The sequence below is a fragment of the Acyrthosiphon pisum genome, chromosome X, assembly GCF_005508785.2.
Source record: "Acyrthosiphon pisum isolate AL4f chromosome X, pea_aphid_22Mar2018_4r6ur, whole genome shotgun sequence".
In the NCBI taxonomy this organism is placed as follows: domain Eukaryota; kingdom Metazoa; phylum Arthropoda; class Insecta; order Hemiptera; family Aphididae; genus Acyrthosiphon; species Acyrthosiphon pisum.
In genome coordinates, this window is record NC_042493.1 from 5,721,989 (window position 1) to 5,745,465 (window position 23,477).

The 23,477-nt window shown below is 28.8% G+C and overlaps 1 protein-coding gene across 1 annotated transcript in view; it reads right to left on the minus strand.

Moving 5' to 3' along the window:
• Nucleotides 1-23,477, minus strand: part of LOC107883838 — an 86,952-nt gene that overhangs the window by 36,218 nt on the left and 27,257 nt on the right. Inside the window, exon 2 of the mRNA XM_016804686.2 lies at nucleotides 4,202-4,402. Within this exon, the coding sequence (XP_016660175.1) occupies nucleotides 4,202-4,402 (201 nt within the window). The remainder of the gene's footprint in view (nucleotides 1-4,201; nucleotides 4,403-23,477) is intronic.

The following is a 23,477-nucleotide window of genomic DNA, read 5'->3' on the forward strand; positions in this document are numbered from 1 at the left end:
TCGTCAGGAGCCACTTTTAGAAACTTAATTTTTGATTTTGATACGATCAAACAATATGTTTAATTTTTTTTTTTTCTAGGCAATATTAGATTATTTTTTTTGTTGAGTTTATGAGTAGATTTTTTTATAATAAGTAGCGGGTTTTCTTTTTTTGTTTATTTTGTGTAATACTACTTTTTGGGTGGATGATCTACTCCCTAGAGATAGGTAGAAAGTTAAAGTATCTAAAGTTTAAAACAACCTCCACCACACCACCGACCGTTGTCAGCAGTCTCTTTGAGAAGATTCATTTTTGATAGGTAGGCATAAAATATGTTTCCTTTCTTTTTGTCTAGGCAAGATTCAATTATTGTTTTCATGTTGTGTCTATGAGCAGTGATTTTTTATAATAAGTTGCGGTGTTTCTTTATAGTTTATTTCGTGTATTACTTACCACTTTTTGGGTGGGATATCTGATCCAAAGGGCTAGGTAGAAAGTTAAAGTATCTAAAGTTTAAAGTATCCTAATCCAATACATGGTGTAAACCCAGTAGAGATATATGTTATTTTTTCAAATAGCTTATGGAATTCTCCAGACAATTGTGAAAAACTAAATCTACAAACTATAAAAAAAGTTTATTGAAAATGTACCAGAAACATGCATTGTTATTGTGACTTGAGGTTAAAGTGGTATTTTTAGGACTACCTAGTTAAGTCAAAATTAGTGCCTATAAATGTTTCTAATATATATCCACTTTAGCATAGGCGTGCGCAGCCCGTTGTGGCAGAGTGGGCCAATAATACTTGAAACAAATTATTTTATGTGTTACACATTTATCTATATAATTACATTCATTAATTACTCATCGGTCATCACCCACTGTTCAAATTTTAAGGTATATTATATATATTTTTATTCATAAGTAGGGCTAGGATTTATATGCAATTGCATATTATATTCCTTAAGTCCAAATTGATTGGTTATGATATATGTCCATGATTTACCTTATCCTCGATTAAATAGAACCATTTTTTGTTTGCATATTTTATAGATTTAAGAGAATCTTGTTAATTTTGTTGATATGATAAAATCAAAAACCAAAATGCTTATACCACTAAATAAGACAATACAACTATTTATATGATCTAAGTATTTCCATCTATAATAAGAATGGTACAACTCGCAGGGTGGGCCACGGCCCACCTGGCCCATTCCGTGCGCACGCCTATGCACTTTAATATACATTTTAATGATACATATTTTTAGTATAACAATCATTTTTAATAGCCTTTAAGTTAAATATTTTTGAACAATCATGGTTTTAAGTCTATAATATGTTCTTTCCAAGTTTCTAACAGCTTCAAACGCTCTTAATATAATCGAAGTCGGTAATGTTTGGTCTACATGATGAATATTATAAATTTGTTTAGTATTGGTGAAATGTTATATGATATTTTGAGACATATTAATAGCTATAAGGGTGGAAGTGAGGAACTAACAAGAATGCCCTACACGACCCTTTGACCTATGCAAATGCGACTGGAATTTCAGCACCCCTTTCTAACATAATAATCTGTTATATTAACAAAACTCCATTGGTTATTGACGTTCATAAACAACAATAATTCTAATGCGTAAAATCTTCACCGATTATCTCTGCAAATAATCTTGAGTTTTTTTCCAAAACTTCGGGCTTTATTTGTATGACATTTGAAAAAGTCGTTATTTTCTCGTTGTGGTGATGTATTTATTTATTTCATATAATTATTTCAGAAAACACTAAAATTATTAAAAATACTTATTTTACATTATTTTAAGTTGTTACAAAACAACATTTTTGGAAAAAAATTATATTTTTACTGTATTTGAATCGCTATAATATATTTTTTTTAATTTTTTCTGTTTTGTATGCCAATATGTATTTTTAATTTCAATAAATATGGAGTAGAAAATTAAATTAAATTTTGAACAAGCTATATATTAGTTGATAAGTTCCCCAAGGTGACCACCTATCTCCATTATTTTTTCTTTTTTCATTAACGATATTAATAAAGTTCTAAATTGCTCAAAATGGCTATTATTTGCTGATGACACTAAAATATTTAAAAAAAATAAAGTGTATTGATGATTCATTGGACCTTCAAGCCGACTTAGATAATATTTATAAATGGTGTATCTATAATGGAATGTCCTTAAATATTGATAAATGCTCCGTTATTTCGTACTCTTTAAAAAAAAATATTATACTTTATAATTATATTTTACATAATACAAATCTAACACGTAAATATATTATTAAAGACCTAGGAGTTTCATTTGACTCAAAATTATCTTTTGGCAATCATTCGAAATAAATCATATTTGAAGTTGGGATTATTAAAACGTATGTGTAGTGATTTCAACGATAGTTCAGCTTTAAAAATATTATATTATTCCTTAGTACGCTCCCATATTGACTATGCCTCTTTAATTTGGCACTCTGATAGCATTTGTCAAAACCAGAGTCTATCTAGTATACAAAATAATTTTTTGAGATATTTATCTTTTAAATGTAATTTTGAAAGACGTTCTCATTCTGAGTATATTAATATTAATATTTTTTTTTAATATTGTTCTTTTAAATAGTAGATTTAAAATGTTAAATTTAAAATTTCTTTTTAAACTAATACATAATTTAATTGATTGCCCAGAACTTTTAGAGCGTATTAATTTCAATGTAAATATAAAAATTCAAGAAATAAACATCCTTTTTATTTATCAATTATTAAAACTAACTACATGTCATACTACCCTGCTATTATATTAATGTCATGTGTTAACTTTTTTAACAACTTGGACCTGTTCAATATGACTCTTAGCTCTTTAAATTGTTATTTTTAGATTATTACCTACTATTATATTTAATCTAAACGAATTGTTATATAATCAATTGTCTAATTTTTAATTTCTATATATATACATATTATATTTTTTTTTTGTTCTTTTTTTTCTCTCGTTCTTATATCATTTGTTTTAATTTTTTAGTATAACACACACCTACGAAACTGTCATTATTTTTATTATTGTAAATTGGAATTTTATTCCCTTAATAAAATATTATTATTATTATTATAAGTTTTTAAGTTTAGATGAGTGGATTGGTGGACCGATATTGTGTGTTATATTACTGTCCCATTGCATTCTGCTCATCTAAACTTTAAATTCTTATGAAGATATGAATCATAAGCAAATCGATTTGATTTTTCATACATAGAAGTACTCCACAAAATATTTTGCTTTGAAATAAGACAAATCATGTTGTCATTATAAAAGTATAAATAATTTAAATATGATAGCGACAATTTTGTTTTAAACGCCTTATAATTATGTAAAAAAAGTATTTTCAAAAACATTAATAGTTATTTAAATAATAAGTGACTTTCGTTAAATTTATCACCCTGAATAGTTCATTTGTTTCAAGTGCTACTCAAATATTATAATTTGCAATAAATAATTGTCTGTGGTCCATCTAAAACATTATTATTTCATTTATAATAAATTAAATAATTCGAATATATTGACGGTTACGAAAGCATTAATAATTGTAATGTAGATGCATACATATTTTTTATGTACTATGTCAAGCAACTGTGTGTGCGAGTAAATCCAAATGTTTACAACTTTTTCAACAGCTGATTGAAGATATACCGTTTTTAAAAAATATTGTTCATTATATTTTTTTTTTTTTTGGAAACAAAATAAATGAACAATTGAACATTATTGACATAAAGGACATCCGGGTTACGACACTGGGATATTGTCAGGATTTCAAGTCAACATTGATTACACCAATACTTTAGAACATTCAAACGATTTGGGCTTTATGTGAATAAAACATTAAAGATAAGTTTGAAAACGAATTCAACGTTACTTACGCACCTACAGTAATGGTAGTTGAGTGCGATTCGAATCGAAATGTGTTCGTTATTGAAAATGTACAAAAATAATAATATGTTACCTAGCATACAATACTACCAACAATAATAGAGCTTAAGTGCGATGCGAATCGAAACGAGTTCGTCAATAATTAAGTCACATATAGTTATATGGAATTAAGTTAAGCCAACAGTTGTAGTTGTACTGCTAAACTTTATAACTGGAACTCGCCTACAGCAATGCCCCCCTCCCACCCCCATGACTTGTGTGTAAGGTGCATTATTGTATTATTGCGGTGGCACGTACCTTCATGTGTGGACTGACTAGGTAGAGCAGTGGGTTGGCTCGGAGCCGTTCATTTTCTTCTTCTACCCTGCGCATTTCCTCCCTCCTGGCCGAACTCAACACGGACACCTCTTCCCGGGTGATCGAAGCCGGAGCGTTCAGCGGCACTTGGACGTCCGGTAGACTTTTTTTGCGCTGCAGTGCCATCTGGACCGGAACTTCCTGCGCAACAAAACGATAATATTGATTATAATAAGGTGATTATATTATCATGAGACGCTGCGTAGGACTGGAGATTATAACACAATTATACTATTATTATTATTATTATTATTATAATGAGACGTGACAAAATATGTATGTTTTTAATATATGCACACCGATATGTTCAAAACATAGACATAATATTATGTAATTAAGTTATGTTTTTGTATCGCCAAAAGAGAACGTGTCAAATAAAAATTAATGTTTATCAAACCAATATAAATATGAAAGGTCCAATACAACAATCAGATAATTTCATTTTATTGGTAAAACCTTTTAACGGAATTCTATGCAGCAATATTAAAAGAAAAAAAATATGCACAAGTGGGTGTAACAAACGTACTAATATCTTGTATATAGTAGCCTTATCGAGTGTACAAATGTAGTTGTCTGTTATTTAATAATTGAGTAGGTGCAACAAACAGATCACTCATCATGTTTTGTCAGTTAATTTTGTTCCATGACTATAATACAACAGTATTATACATTTTATTACATCAGATTATTCATATTTAGTTCTTGAATAAAGTTTGAACTTTTAAACTTTTAAATAAACTTTGTGTAGGTGAAATCGAAAATGCCTAAATACCTTGAACCAAAGGTGGGCATTAACTAGTTAAAAAGTTAAAGTTAAGTTAAAAAGTTAATTTTTTTTAAACTTTTTAACTTAACTCGTTAGTTTATTTTCTAATCAACTTATGAACTTCACTAGTTTAATTTACAGTTAAAACAACTTAGCTTTTCTCAGTTGATTTTAAAAAATCCATCAAGTTAAAAACATTTTGAAATTTTTCGTTTATACGTAAATATTACTATATCAGTATATAATAAAAATATTCCAATACAAAAATACAAACATTTCTGTTCTTTATCATGATAGCATATTTTATGTATATTTATGTATTTTATTAAGTTGTAAATTATATATTATGCGAGTTGCAATTATAAATGTTTTTAATAAAATTAATAATTTCAAATTACAAATTTACAATTTTTATGTTTTTATGTAATAGGTATAACTTTTAATATATATGAAGGTCATGTATTCATCTTAACGTATTATGAAATTCAATTGCTATACAATATAAAAAAATATATTTTTTAAATTATTAATTTGAGATGAGCGTATAGTTTAAATTAGTAAATAATAGTAAAGTAAAAATAAAAGGTTATATAGTGTACATTATGAAAAAAGTTCAATAAAATTGTTTTTTATAATTTATAAATTAGAAACTAGAAAGACACATTCATTATTTATGTGATTTACTAACTAATTAAAAAAAAATTGATCAACTTTTTTTAAACTGAGTTAAGTTAATATTTTTTTCTAAATTAACTTTTAACTTATCGAGTTAAATTTATAATTTTTTAACTGTTAACTTTTAACTTATCGATCTTGTGTCCTCTGTAACGGAGTAAACCGTTACTACATCAAAATGGTCCTTTTCAGGACCACCAAACATAACAGTGTGGCAATGTAACGTAACACAAGTACTTGACACTGCAACGTACTTCGACGATTCAGTGTCGACGTCCTGAACGCTCACAATAAGGAGCCAGCCACACACCTATGGACGAACACCAGGACTCACCGGCAACCGACCTTGCAACGCGGTCCGACCAACCGATTCTCCACCGTGTCGACAAGTAATATCACGTCCCCCTTTCGGTGAGCTTGCTCAAGTGTCACCGCGAAGAAGAATCGTACCACGCACGACTTACTCGAGCCCGTGTACGGACGATTCCAATTCTCCCCTTATTATTATATAATTCTACAATACGTATTGACACGTCCCTACTATTGTCTTTGACTCGCGCCTCTTCAGGCCCAAACCCGCCCGCTTCTTCAAGCCAGCCGCGTGGCCCGGGATAACTTGTCCCTGACATTATAATATAATCTATTGATTACGCAATAAAGGACTATAACGATATACGAAGTATTATTATTTACGATCACGGACGTCCCGGAAAGACGCTCCGTATCACCTCTTAACTTAACTTAACTTGAGTTAATTATTTTCATTAACTTGCCCACCTTTGCCTTAAATCAATAATTACTCACTAATTATATACAATTATTATGAATAAAATACTTCTATTGTCTATTTGATTTCAATTTCAAATCAAATTATGAAGAACGAAGATATTTATAAAAATATAACATTATGATATTGTATATTTTTCTTTAATATTTTGCAATATGTTGGAAAAATGAGTTTTTTTATTTCTTCATTTTTCACTATAAAATTACCGTATTTCATCACTTTTTCACTTTTTATGAGAAATCGGCAAATAATTAATTACTATTTGTTTTTTTTTTCCAAAATTATTTGATTATATTTACCAATTTATTGATTTTTTAAAGATTTTATATTTTACTTTAGTATGAAAATATAAAACCAAAAAGTAAAATTTTACAATTAATGCTATATTAATCCTATATCTCCATTGTATTTTATTTTGTTGCTTTTTGTTTAAATGTTTTCAAAAATATTAGATAATAACAAAAATAACATAATTAATTTCTATAACATTATTATGAATTAAAACCAATTTTTATGTATGCAAAATACGTTAAAGACATTCCCATATATATACAGCAACTAGTTAGCCACAATACTAATAGTAAATACGCAATACCTCTGCGAGATAAAGAAAATTAAATAACTAAGAAAATAGTCCCACGGTTATCTATAACATACGTCATAGGTACCTAATTTTATGTTTACTAGGATAATATGCAACGCACTACATTTGTCCTTAGTTTTCGACAGTGTTTTAAAATTAATTAATAGATATTATTGTATTTTTAATTCAAATTTATGGACATTTATAAATTTATAATAGTTTTTACTGCTTTTCACTAGAGACTAGAGCTACCAATTTAATTTGAATATCAAATATAATCTATTACTCTTATAAACTTTCAAAATTCGACTAATACAGACTTTTTTATTTTCGACGGCAGTATTGTACCTATACCTACGTGGCTTGTGGTCTACCATGTTATCTAATTTCTCCATACATAGGAAAAACTAATATCTTGACATACAGTTTCACGATGGTGTTTTATATAACAATTAACCTACCTAGTCGAAGGATATGAAATGTAAGTATAGTTCAAAATAACGATACGTGTATTAGTTATAAATAATGTGTATATGGAAATGATTTGGCTGCCCGAACATTTATCGTTTTTCTGTTTAGGAACCAAAGACCATTTACGATCGTTAGATGTTATGTTAACTTAGGAAATCACCTTTTATTCATTAAATCACTGGTTAGGTTGGTAATAATAATATATTATATTATGTTCGTTCATTATAATTTAAACTGTGACAAGTACTCAGACATTTTCCTGTGTAACGAGTTTTGATTCTTAGGATTGAATTGTAATAAAATATATTAATTGTTGGCCGAATAACAATAGTAAAACGTAATCACGTAGAGCTATAAAAGTTATTTTGAAATTAAAAAAAAAAAAAACAAATCGTCCAACGTCCCACCATAATTATATAATAAAATGTAAATTTTCAATTAAAAAAAAAAAAAAAAACAACGTTGAAAACTTTTTGTAGAACAGAATATGATATAATCTCGCTTTGTTCATCTCGTCACAACCCAGTTTCGTGTAATTATTTTAAATCTGAAAGAAATCTTGAAAGCCTATTCCGTGCACACCTCGGTACTTACAAAGTGGGTAGGATTTTGTTAATAACAAGTTTACTGTAAATGTCACTGTTTTAGAAAATGATCTTTCTAAAGTAGGTAAGTACTGGCTGCATTCAGTTTCCCGTATTCTGAGATAGGGTGGGTGATGAAAGTTTTCTAACAATTTTACTGTCTTGTAAAGTGTTTTCCGAAGAAAGCTAAAATAAAACATAGTATTATAAAAACCAATAATACACTCGGTCTGCGCCGGGTTCGAAATCAATCGCTAAATTTAAATGTGTATACTCAGAATACTATAAATTTAAAACTTAAGTATTGAAATGCTTTCTAACAAATAAATCTTATGGTAAGACTCTGAACAAGGCGGGATGGAATCGCTTCGGTGTATTTTTAATCGGTACGTGTATAATAAATTGCACATATTTCAACTTTGACGCCTCACATGCTTCACAACTCGTCGTAAATAAATCTCAATTTAGAAATAAACTAGACGCGGATAATTGATGAAATATATTTTCAGAATTAAATTGTATATTAATCATACCGTTTCAACACCTAATTTTATGTTTATCCAAAGCCAAGAACAAATAACATGTTGTTCCTATGGGCAATAATAACATGTTATGTAAATGCATTTACCATTTCGCTACTCGTATATTATATGCACTGCATGCATACTTCTACAAAATTACAATTTATAAATATACAAAGTGGTCTAATTAACGCAAGACAGTTACTTTTTCAGAAAAAAATACGTTTTTAAAAATGTATTTATTTTTTAGTCTTTTGCATGGTACCACTCTACTACGTTCATCTAAACTTTAAATATCTAACTCATAAACTACTTATCCAAAATTAGATTTGTATGCATTGAAGCGCTTTGGAATAAAGAATTTAAAAAGTATGTTATCATTAACAAATATAAAACTACAACGATCAAAAATAGTAAATAATATATTTTTTTAGTACATTTATTATAATGATTTTAACGACTTAAAATTATGTAAAAAAAATATTTGTAATGATGAATGCTTATTCCGTTAAACGAATCACCCGATAGTTATATTAAAGAAATGTGATAGTAATAATATGAGACTGAAAGAGATAACAAATGAATCGTCTGGATAATAGTCTCATTAATAGAAATAAACTAATAATTATTATCTTTGCGAGACACACATTCACCCTCTCTATGAACAGTCCCCTTGTAAACTGCTATACCTAACACTGACGCAGTACACCTTAGACCTTATTATCGTAGTTGTATTATTGTTATCGAGCAATATGGCGAAATCAATACACAAACACAAACACATACATATATGAGTCATACACATTACACACAATAGTTCACAGATATCAAAGCTCGGCCAGTCGAAATAAGTAGTTTCACAGTCGAGTGTTTCTATTTATAACGTGCGCACGTCGAACAGCAGACGAGACGTCTCAACAATAATTGGGAAAGCGCTTGAAATCGATAAATCTCGTGCCCGAGTCCGTCTAAGAACTACTACAACTACTAGTACTCTATAGGCGAGTTTGTTTTTATTTTTCTCGCTCCTTAAAAATGTTTTATCGTCGCACCGTTCGGAGGCCTCCCCCGGCCGACGTGTACGCTGCAAACGAGCGACTTTGAAAGTTTTCACATTTATAACGGAAACTATTAGTATCGCTGCAAACTCCGACCAACTTATTTTCTATGAATAACTATTTTAAAAATACGTTTTACTCGGCTATAGCGACACGCATCTATTTATAACACTGCAGCCCTGTCCCAGCATGGATCGGCTCATGGTTAATTCATTTGTCAGGACCGCGCTCGAATTCGATCGAGTTTTAGACTTTATTGAAGCACAGTCGTCAGGAAAACGTACGCGAGTAAACACATAAAACAGCGATCTTCAATAAACTAAAATAAACATCAAATATTAAAGTAAGACAATTACTGACATTTATCGTGACTCACACGCAGTACAACATTGCCCTTTGCTTAGAGCAAAGTTAATACTGTAGCAGGTACCTATACCATAATATTATATTATTATAGTGGACAATGGTTCTGCAAATTGTTACAGTAAAATGTCAAAAATGAGAGTGTCGTCAATCAGTAATCACTCCTTTTAGAGACTCTACTATAATCGATAACCATCAAAAGGTTATTTTACAAAAATAAAAATAAATTATGAATCATGGTGCCTATGTGATTGTAATATTAAAATAATTCAAAAACTAATTATATTTTCATTGAATGAAGATTTATTAGCTCTGTTTAGTGTTTGAAGTATGAAATATTTCATTTTGAAACTATATGATGAAATATTTCACAAAAACGTGAAACATTGAAATTATTTTAATACAATTATTAACGATGGTTATTTTATTATTTACCAATTATTAATTATATAGACCAAGAGTAGGTTACTTGGTATAATTATTGATATTAATGGAACACGTCACGAGGTTGAGGACTGTGGTTGACATATTATACAGTGTATATATATATGTATAATATTGAATATTTGAACATTTAAACATTTTTTAAACAACTTTGTACAAGTTTTTGCCAGTGTTTAAATGTTTAATACCATTTCAAATGTATAAGCCGAAAGGTTAGGTACATGTTAAAAGGTTTAGTATAAATATACCATACAATTATGAAGGTGATTTATGACAATTATAATATTTAAATATAAAACTTATTTAAAAAAAAAAACAAAATTTATGAAAATATTAAAATATTTCACAATTTTAAATTTCATGACATTTTTAAACACTAGCTCTATTACAAACTATTGAATAATCCAAACTACCCCGACGCGTGTTATGTAATAGAGGTCCAATGCTTGAATTTTGATGACGAGGTAGAGGGGGGCTCCTTCTTTTAAAAAATATATGTACCATGCGTTCCTCTTATAAATATATCCTAATCAATAAGACAGTTTTTGTGTTTTTACTGCAAGATAGGTTTGTTAGTGCACAACAATTTTTATAAAACTAATGAGACATTGCTTGGTATAGGTATAATAAAACTTGTATCGTGATCAAAATATTAAACGGAAAACACAACAAGTCTGGACTTGTTACTTTTGTTTAAAACAATTCAGTCAATCATTCGAGTTTTTATATTAAATAAACAATTTTTATTTAATATGTCCATCAAAACCTTGTATGTTCATGGTAAAAATATATTATGATTGCCATTTTTAACAAGTTCCATATTTTAAGAGGATGTCAGCGCACTGATTGTATTCTCTATATGACCCACGCACAACTTAGACAAAACGCATTTACACAGAATGGTTTATTTTTATATTTTTGAGTGATCTTAGAGTTAAATCACTTATTAAAATAATGATGAAGAATAATACCTTTGAAGGTATGGCATATCGATATGTTTCTAAATATTACTTCAAAACAACTCAAACATAATTTAAATTTAGAATTATTTTTTAGTCGGAAAGTCGAATACAAAGCCAAATTACCGATATATCTTACCCTCAAGAATAGTATCCTCTTTAATTTTGGAATAGGTGATTTTACTCTAAGATTACAAAAAAAAACATAAAAATAACGATTTTAGGTGAAAGCGATTTATCTATGTTGCGAGTGGGTGTGAGAGAGAAAATAAATATTGCGCTGACATCCTCTTAAATGTAAAAGAGACATTTAAACAAAAACATTTTACGACCTAAAAGTATATACAGTCATTATAATTCTAATCTACAGAATGTTTTACAAATAAATCAGTTGTAATACCGAAAAATAAAAAAGTACAACACAAATATTTTGTTTATTATAATTTAAAATCTTAAAACTATTATTTCGTAAAATGTATTGCTTATAACAAACAATTTTTATCTTCTTAGCCATCATTATAATAATATTGTGAGTATATTCATAGGTAATTCTATGACATGTGAAATTATCATATTTCGAATGCGTATGTGATTTTTTTTCTTACGCAGATTTCTCCGATCACCCCTCCACCCATCGCCCATCAAAACCGTTTTGTTTTAACTTTGTTTATAGCTGGTTTGTAATGGTTTGAAAAGTTTTTAATTTTATGACTAACTTGAGCGAGAAAATCATTTTTTTCTCGTTTTTTTAAGCGTATTTTCTCGTATTTTATTTTAAAGCAACTTTTTAAATTATCTTTTTTTATCAGCGTAAAATCAACGTGGGCATTCCAATTTTATTATTTTTCGATTCAAGTCCCTCTTTATACTCTATTTACGTTGACCATTTATTAACTTTTCGATTGATATAGTTTGGCGGCGTATATGAGATGCCTCGCAATAAAAAACGTGAAATAAAATTGTACCTCAACACACACAATATAATATGAGGCTATGTGTTATTTTCCCGTTCATATATTTGATAGCGATCGAAAAATATATTACATTTTTTTTATTAATCACTAGTATTCACCCGAAGGAAAAATAAATGTGTTACATTTAATATAATGAATATTAAATTTTGGAGATTGATCCACTACACAAATTTTAATCTTTTTATCTGTCAACTGCAGTGCTCTCATAATAATTCTCAGGTATTACATCATAGTCATAATAATATATTTGTTTATTTTTTTATTTTTCAAAACAGTCTGCGCCAGCATAATATCTCGTTAAATTTGTCCATTCGGTTCTAATCCGAATTATTACTATGTTAAACATAGTGTAAAAAAAGAGAAAAAACGGCAATCGGGGGGAAGGCAAATGCCCCCTTTGCCTCCCCCCTGGATCCACCACTGGAGAGAACTATGGAATTTTCCGACACAATACTTGCATCTCCCTTCATATTCTCGTAAATATAATACTTGTAGGTTCAAAACGAAGACGCGATAACTCATAAACATATAAAATATTATCACCGGCTCCTATAGTACCTACCTCCCCACTGCACCAGCACTATAATGTATTTTATAAATTAGATTTACAAACCACGAGAATACGTCATGGTTTTTCATTGTTTCAATCACAAAATTTCTGTTGATTTTGAATGACAGTGTATTTACGGTGTGTACTCGCGGTGTATCTGATTTGAAATAAACTTTTTTTTGTCATTTAAAAAACATTGTCAATAATATTCGTAATCAATGTATGTGTAAGAATTTAAGACTTAACTAAACTAAATGTATATTTGATTAAATTTAATGTTCTTCAAAAATAATTGAAGTGTATGACTCATACAATGGTTGTTTTGCACACAATTTTTGAAAACAAAATTGTCCATTATTTTTTTGTACCATTTTATCACTATAAAACCCGTTCCGTTGTTATAACTGTTTAGTTTAGGATTAACTATGTTTGTAGATCGATCTGGACAAAAATACACAGCTTTTAGTAATTAGTAACATTTTACTAAAAGCATTACGTACACATAGGTAATAATATAATGTATAGTGCGTACAGTGTGCTAAAAATCGGCCTTATATACAAATTACCAATTAACCTTGTTATTGTAACATTTATGGCATGATTTGCAATTTGGGAATAACAACGATGATGTTATTATTGTAGAATATGATATTATTTTACACAAATTAAGTTATATTCTCAACGATAACTATAGGATAGTAATTATTATTTACGTTACTTAGGAAGCTTGCAGATACACCACCACCGCATGCGACTGGTTCGTTCAAAATGTCTTGGTCGTATACTTTTCTAAAAACGATATAATACGTACACACGACGAGTATAAAATTCCGAAAATTGTAAAGTTTGCACCGCTCTCTGACGACGCTTGGGTGTTAAACTCCCGACTGCTCAGCACGGTTTTCCGCCAAAGTTTCTCGGACAGATGATAAAGTACTTTGTTGTAATATTTGCGATCAAACTGTATCCTGCAACTAAGCGATTTCAAGTGACAGACCTCCGCCGCCACCCCTATCCATCCCGCCCCTATCGCTCCGGGGCCGAGAACAAAACGCGGGGGAAAAAAACACGCGCGAGCAAAACCAACAAAACTTTTATCGAACCCCGTCATTTTCCAAACAATAGACTTTACACTCGTCGCAATAATAGCGCGGCAGCAGCCTCCGCCTTTTTTCCGAAACAAACTTTTCATACACATACAGACATAGAATAAATAATAGAATTTATAATATAGATGTGTATATATAATACGACCTAACCGGCAGATATTATCCACACTGCATTTCGACGAGTTTATACAGGGTGATCGATTAACACGCATAGGTATCAGGGTAGGTATTTTCAAACCCATCGTTTGTATGTTGACAAGGCCATATACAGAGTGATTCACCTGCAAGAATTCGCCCATTCGTTCATTTATTCTTATTCGACAGTTAATTTCTTAAAATTCTATATATATTCTATATATTAAATTCTTTATAAAGACTACATTTTCAGATTCTTGAAATTTTTTATGGTGCCTACTTAAGAATTAAAGGTACAAACTTTTGTTTTTTTTTTACAAATAAGAACCCCCCACCCCCATTTTACTATAAATTATCTAGTGATTAATATATTTTGAAAAAATTCGATATACCTAATTCAAAATTCAAACGAGTTGTTTCTCGCTTTGTATAATATATAATTTAATCCGTATTTACAAAAAAATGTATTTACTATAAGTACTTCAAGTTTATTAACCTCCTGAAGTTATGTTTAAATTCAAAACAACTTCTCGCTAAAAATGCAAAACACAAATAATAATAATCCTAGATACGTGACTGGTGTAGCCGCATACAGTTATTAGAACAATGCGTGTACCTATCACGTATATTATTATATCTTGGTCACCGGCACCTTTGTACAACAGTTCGGAAGGCGTTTCATAATAATATGGTTTGGATCCCTAGATACAAAAGTATAGACCACGATCGGGTGATCGGAGTGTTGTCACGCGTATCGACTGTTATTGCTATGGCCACTACATTTTTTCACACGAGGCACGAGTTCCCTACATGACATGTGGACTCACGCACACGTCACACCATTCGATCACAAATACAATCGAAATGGCGGTCACTCTCCTGTAGTAATTTGTGATGATTATTGTACGTTTTATCGAAAGTAAATATCCCGTAGAAATAGACCTAGTGGGTAAGGGAACCACGGAGATGAATATACTTATAAAAAATATGTATAAGTAATAACTAATAAGTATGTATAATGATCACTGGTTTTTAAGATCATATTTTAGGAAGAAGAAAAATTGTTGGTAAACAGAGCTCAATATTTCAGTATATATCGTAAAGAAATAGAAATAATTGTGTATGATGTGTTTACGTTTAGGCTTCGGTGTTTTCTATTTCTTGTCCGACGTTTTGCCAAGCCATTAAAATATTATTAGATATTCAGAAATTTGCAGTAGATATAGTAGCACTACATAATATTATTATGTCTACAGATTAGTAATATATGATATATATATGGATAGTTGGATATAGATAGTTTATTTAAAAGTACAATATAATAAATATAATATTTTAAATTAGTATTTTTTTTATTTTTTTTTGTTGATCATGATGCCCGGCAACTGTTCGCCGTTTGTTTTTTAGGAGAAATTGCAGGTTAGTAAACACGCGTGTTTTGGTTTGTCAGATTTTTTTGTATCTTTCATGCCCGGGTGGGGGATGGTGGCACTTCTCTCAGGACACCGTGACTTGCCCGAAGAAGAATGCCGAATTCGAACCGGCCCCGGTGTGCGCCTTAAACCGCTCGGGCCACTCCGTCCTCCTATTTGTATTTAAATTTAACAATAATCGTTTTCGGAATAAACGTTAAGTAGGTAAGAAAAAACGGAAATTAACCTATTATAAAAAATATGTATACTATTAATCAGTATATAATATAATGAGCACTCGTGTTTAAAATTTAAAATTATATCTCATTAATAACAATAATTTTCGATAAACAGAACTAGATATTTGAGTAGATATATATCATCACAGAAGAAGTGGCCTGGCAGAGGTGCACGGAAATAATTGCAGATGAGATGATTGGGTTTTAGACTTTGTTTTAGTCTGCAGATTGGCAATATATTATGGTAATATACTCACGCCGATTGTACAATAAAATTTAATGTATTATTTTGAATTAGTATTATTGTTATTACGTTTACCGATAGTTTTCGAGATAAACGTCAATAGCAGGTAATATTTTATAAGGAGAAAACGGAGATGAATATAATATTAAATATGTATAAGAAATAAAATTTACTATGTATAATGAGCACCCGTTTCTAAAATAATATTTCAATAATGATTTAGTTACAATACTGATTTCGAATTTAATCATGCCAGCTGCGCCAGTCTAAATTATACCAAACTACTAGCTATTTACTATATTATAGTTTACTTTGATTATGATTTAGCTCAAATTCGTTCAGACGTGATGTTACCATCAAATACCGATCACTAGGTAAAGCTAGTTAATTTACTATTTGTATTCGACGTAAAGCGAATTCAATCATAATTTTATTCGGGATTTTACTAAAAAAAAAACTTTGTGTACACCCAAGGGCGCATAAATTGTGTACCTAAGTAAAAACTGATTAAACATAACTACAGAAAACTAAAATAAACTTCTTTAAAAAATTAAACTGTGATCAATAATCTGCATTACTTATCACTAAATCATAGAAACCTGCTCTGATAGTTTGGATTTTATGTGTAATTAAACTGATCGATTTGTATAACTGTGTTTTTTTTAACCTTTATTGTATTTTATTTTATTGTATTGAGTTGTGAATAATTTATTTTATATTACTATTATTTAATTTCTGATATTTTTAAAATTTGTTTTAACATAGGATAATATTGAAAGGTCTTATAAGATTATAAATCCAATAATGAATTAAAACCTATATTGGACATAAAATGAATACGATTATTATTTGAATAAGTATTTATTTTTTATTCGAATTTATATTTTTAATTATTTTTTTTGCCATTCTTTCAAGCTTATTTCCATCAAATCGTTCAATAAAGTTATTGACTGTCATTGTTAGCGTTTCGGGCGTCCGCTCCGTTGGTCCACCTCAAACAAAATAGTATGAACAGCATCGTTGTAATTAAAATAATAAGTATGATAGAGAAGACGTTAGTCGATAGTCATAATAATTATGATACAATTATTGTATCTAGTGTTTGAAGTATGAGAAATATTTCATGAAATATTTCACTAAGTTGTGAAATATTGGATTTTTATTTATTATTTCGTTTTATATTCTTATTATATATAAATTATAGTTATAATTTATATTATTGCATGTGAATCGTTAGCAAGAAAACTATGATTTTTATAATATATACCTAAGTACTGGTTTCCTTTTACTGTTTCTTTTTAATATTTATTATGTATTTTGTTTTATATAATTATAATACATGTTAACATTAATAAGAAACAATGATTTTCATAACATAACATATATGATAAACGTTATACCCAAGCGTTTTTTTAAAATTTATATTCCATTTTTATATTTTTATTTTTATTATGTTTTTTTATATAAAATTATACAAATACATGTCATAAGGATTCTCGATCAAGAAAACTGATCTGATTTTTAACATATAACTACCTATATAAGTTACCACGTACATGGTACATATACAATATACCTATCTACTCCTTATTTATTTAACATTTTTACATCAAATAAAGGTACAGCAAAAAAATACAATATTATATTATTATACATTAAAACTAAGAAAAAAATGTGTGTCAATGACCAATGAGGTATTTAATTTATTTAGATTAATTATTTAATATTTCAAAAGACAAAACTACGAAAATAATGATAATTGAAATATTTCACGAAATATTTCATTTTTTTAAATTTCATGAAATTTTCAAACACTTATTGTATCCTCTAAAATTCTTACAGTTTCCTACTTTCATCGTCAAAAATTAGGTAGATAATATATTTAATGAAGAATGTAGAATTATATAGAATAGATTCCTGCTATCTACGGAAGGTCTCACATGACCCTTTGCATAATAATCACCACACATAATTCTTGGCTTAGATCAATTAGAATGGTTAAAATAATATCGTAGGTAAAATTAAATACAATTTAAACCATTACATTTTTGATTAGGTACAGTCTTTTAAAATTTAAAATGTCTATAAATAGCTTAAAACTAGTCAAAATATTTTTTTTAAATGAACCATTCATTTATAGAAAATAATAAAATTAATATTTGATGACAATTTTAAGTATATAATATTATTATTTATCAGTAGATCAGTAGATATACCTCTGGTACCAAAACCAAATTAATATTGTTTTTAAACGTTTGGCTTGGAATAAGTATTCAACATTTATCAAAAATTATTTTAGTTTTCTGTCGTGTGTGAAACAACTTTTAATAAACACATAATGTACCAACGTTCTGGGATGTACTCAAGTAAGTAAAATTTTTACTATAAACCAGAATAAAATTATGATTTTCAACTTTAATAACCGAGCAAAAATGGTAAATTCTATGTCATTAACTATTAAAACATAAGTTTTACCAAGCAATCGGCTGGTACCGATGGTAAAATATCGAAATGTGACACATAATAATATTGTTTTTTTTTTCAAACAATAATTATTGAATAGCCAATAATTATGCGAAAACGGTCAATTTTGCGTAGAAAACACGTCATCCACTTTTGCTACACAATGAGGTGTTCAGGTTGTTTAATTGATATGAAATGACGACTCAAAATTATTCTATAAAGCTACCCTTTGATTTAGGGCGTGGTGGCTTTTGAGTGGCAGACCATGCAGCGTGTATGAAGGGTAAACGAGACTCGAACCCTCCTATTGAAATCAAGTGATTTGAGATTTCTATCCGTTTTTGTATTTTTATTCTTTTTAGTTTTCATAGAAATAAAAAAAAAAAACCGATTTTGTCACATCGAAATCCTCGACCCTGCACGTAATTATTATTGATCTTATTCGCATCCCTTCGTCATCGAAAATGTCCCGCGGTCGACACGCCGCATCCCTCGCCGACACGTGTCAATGAAATGTCTGACACGTAAAATATAATAATATAATGTTTTATTATTTTTATTGAATCAGAGTTTAGTTTCCGAGTGGGGCAACTATAGCTGGGGAGATTAAGGCTGTATGTTATATTATGTTTATATATTTCTCACCAGAAAACAACCTTCGAGAATTAATACATCAAAGGAGAAACGTACAAAAACGTCATGTGGTCGTCACATACATTGGTTGTACTTTTGAACGTTCATATTATTCGAATGTCTGCAGATCAGGCGATTGCAAAAAACAGATTGGCTGTAAGTAAAAAACCAAACACCAGTTCTCATTCAATTCTCGACCGTTATTTATGTGGTTAATACTACAATTACACAAAAATTGGTTTTTCAAATGCAATAATGGTTAAAATTATTTTTGTGACATTTATACAAATATACATTTTATATTTTACTATTCATATTATATTTATCAATAATACCTTTTTAAAATTCTTGTAAGACACATACAATTTTCTATTTACTACAAATCAACTATTTGTATGTGTTTTTAAAATAATATATATACTTACCTACATTTATAAGCTGAACATATCCACTTAAAATGTTTAGACTATACCTTGAAGGGCATAGGTATCAACATTTATATTAGTATATTAAGTATGTTTATTTAATTGTAATATTAATTATATAAAATGTTTTAATGATTAAATAAATAAATAAATAAATTATTCAATACAACATATTATAATATTTCTTTATATTTTTCTTTATACTATTTTGTTCTTTTTTTTCTCTCAAACTAAGTTGACAACAAATGTATATATCTAAGAAATTTTTCACATTTCAATTTATTAACTGCTTCCCAATGACACATATGATGCCACGGGTTATTAATAAAAATAAAAAGTATTTTTCGTGAAATTAAGTGTATACATGCTGACATACTGTACATAAAGTATAAGGGTTCTTTTGTTAACTGTCACTATTTCCAAAAATACTACAGAATAATTATAGAAAACTTCTAAAAAGTACAAGTGCAAGACTATTGTATGGCTATACAGTTGAACTTATATTAACTTATATGATTAAAGCGAAAATTGAGTAGGCTATACTATTTTAGGGAAGAAACAGAAACCTTACAAATTAAATTAAAAGACAGTTTCAGTATGTTTACCCTATAGAGTTCATCAATCAAAGAAAGTACACGCGTTATGCCTATACACTTGAAGCCACAAATATAGAAATAATATAGTGACTACTTGTCAAGTGCGTTTAATTACTAATAAAAATCTTTTCTGAGCAATCATAATAATAATAAATATCCAGAAAATATAAAGGGTTAGGTACTCAAATTAAGCTAATAGATTTGCATCACTTGGTTTTCAGAGGAGTAAACAAAATCACTGTCAAAACCGATAAAAAAAAAACATAAACATGTATATGGGCACAGAAGAGTCTTATATTTATTTTAATCAAACAAAAGTGTGGTAAAAATTGATGATAAGATAAAAATGGAAGTCACCCGAAAGAATGAAATAAAAAGTTGCAAAAACTACAAGGGCAGCTGCGTCTCCGGACCAGACACGCGATCCCAACACTTTTATAAAAATATTATTATCTAATAATAATAAAAAAGGACATAGGTAACGTGGTATAATAATACGTAGAAACGATTCATTTGACCATGGTTGTCTGCACTAAGGGCTATCGAGAAGCACGAAAACGGGAGGCAATTTTTTGTAAAGAAATTTGTATGCTACGCCAGAATTTAGATTTTATCTAAAAATGAAAGTGACGTCCGTGCCTTTGACCGCGAGTAAGGTTTAACTTTGACGGACATTGTATTGTAAAAATATGTTATAAAAAATTACAATTTTTAACAAAGTAATAATATTAATCAGTTGTCAAATCCTTTATTAAAGGGAATAAATACAATATTTTATTAAAAATTCGTGCATAATATTATTACATTATCGTCGGATTATTCCAAGCAATACGACGCAACGCATATTATAGTATAATAATACGTCACACAATATAATGATAATAATAATAATAATAGTGTATATAGATAACGACATTATGTATTTTATAGTGCGAGAGCAATGACATGTTTAGTGCTGGAGCATAATATTATTTACGCACACGACTCGACTTTCGAACTGCGCGGAGAAATTATTATTATTTTTTTTTTATATCGCCACGAAGCCCTATTTTTATGTCCTTTGGATATCCCGTATTATTATTATTATATACTTGCCCGCGTATATTCTATATAATTCATATTATTATAAATTATACGTATATATATATATATATATATATATACGACTAGTATGTACAAATAAATACTATAATGTATTTTTATTGGTTACGGGCGACCGACGACGATCCGTATTCGCGGTGATGGTTTTTTTTATTCGTACGATGAATATTATTAATAATATATTATATTATTGCATTATCGTGAAGGCGACTCGGAGGATATTCATAATAATAATTGTATTATATATTATTATGGTATTATATCTTCCATAGCGATAATAATTCGGTATCTCAAACAAAATAATTTTGTGGATAACTTAAAAAATACTCCGTAATTTTTTTAGAATAATTAGAGAATTTAAGCTAGACAAGGCTGATGTAGGTTCGGACGTTATTGTGCTAAAAACATTTTAGTTTAGAATCATAAACTTCTAGACGCTTATTAATTAATTATGTAGATTTTATTTATAAGTTAATTTCTGGGGAATTAATTTTCCCTGAGTTAAGAATTTTTTAGTTCATAATTGTTCTAGTAACTACTAATTGCTTATAGTCCAGAGAATTAAATTTTCAACCATGGTATTAGTATAATATCAAATTTTGATTTTTGTTTTCACTGACTAACCAAATTAAAAAAATAGTGAAATTAATGTTTCTTAAAAATATTATTTTAAATGCTCTCTTTTGTATTGTATTAGTTTTAAGTATGTGATTCATGTTTAATACTACTTGTACACCCTTTTAGGGTGTTACATTTAAATAAATAAATATAAAAATAATTCCAACTATAATTTTATCTTCCTATCATAAAAATATACGACCGTTTCGTCGGAGTGCATTTCGTTTATTTTCGTGTCATTCCTTATATGATTTGCACTGTCGTTATGAATAATATAAATATCATTGCTTGCATTAATAAACATTAAAATAAAAAACACCCAGTGCGCATTTGAACCCCACGACCTTTCCAGATAATCGCGTAAAGGGAAGGGCGACCATATATCATATTATTCTATAGGAAAGCTTATAATACGCCTTACACACAAGTCTCCGGGGACTAAATCCGTTTCTATGATTAGGTTTCACTGTTTGGAGCTTATTATGCTTGTCTATCTTGATATTGTTAATTGATTATTTTGACAAAGAGTGAGACATTTCTCAACAAAAAAATGAGAGTTTAAGGTCGATAAATGTGTATAAATAATTATAGGTTAGGTTATGAGTGAAAAAAGGAAAAAACTCAATAAACCGTTGAGTACGACTAAAATAGTATGATGTGCAGTAGGTAAATCTTTAAATATTTGTTAACAACCGAAATTGTCAATAATATTTAGCCGATATTTACACAGATGATTGTATATTATATACTTTAAACAAAACGTCTGCAGTCATTAGGCATTGTCATTATTCTAACATTTTCATGAGGATTAAAACAACATTATAATTACAGACAAGTATTTCTATTTTTTTTATATAATATTTCAGAACAAAGTAAATGGCGTTTAAATATACGTATTACGTTTCTTAACACGGGGAGGTTAAAAGTTAAACATTTTACATTACATATTTTTGCATAGTATTTTGTCGTTATTATACGCATAAAATAATGCATATTTGAGTTCGATAAAAAAAATATATGAGCATTGTAGGTGCATGCGTATTAAAAGAATTTGATATTAGATCTAATGATATAACATATAAATAATAGTATAGAAATATTATTTTCCAAATTTGTACCAATAATATTAATACCATTGATTATGTAGTTCACTATCTGGCCGATAACACTACGACGCTTGTTAGAAGTGAATATTCAGTTATCGGTAATAATTGATCGCGTAGAAGAAAATTAGGAAGACAAAAGCAATTAATTTTTCAAGTTTTAATTAATTAATTAAAATATAATTTTTTTTTCATTTATATATTATAATTTATGTACCCTATTTTATGTAGGTATTACAATTTTTAATTGCACATCTCGAGTGACAAAAGAACGGGTGAACAAAATATTTCAAAAAACAGTATGACGAGGACTCGACGCCGCTATTTCAGTGGCTATGTGTATAATATGAGATTCGTTTGCGTCCTCGCCATTGGTCTACAGAATGATATAATAATATATTAT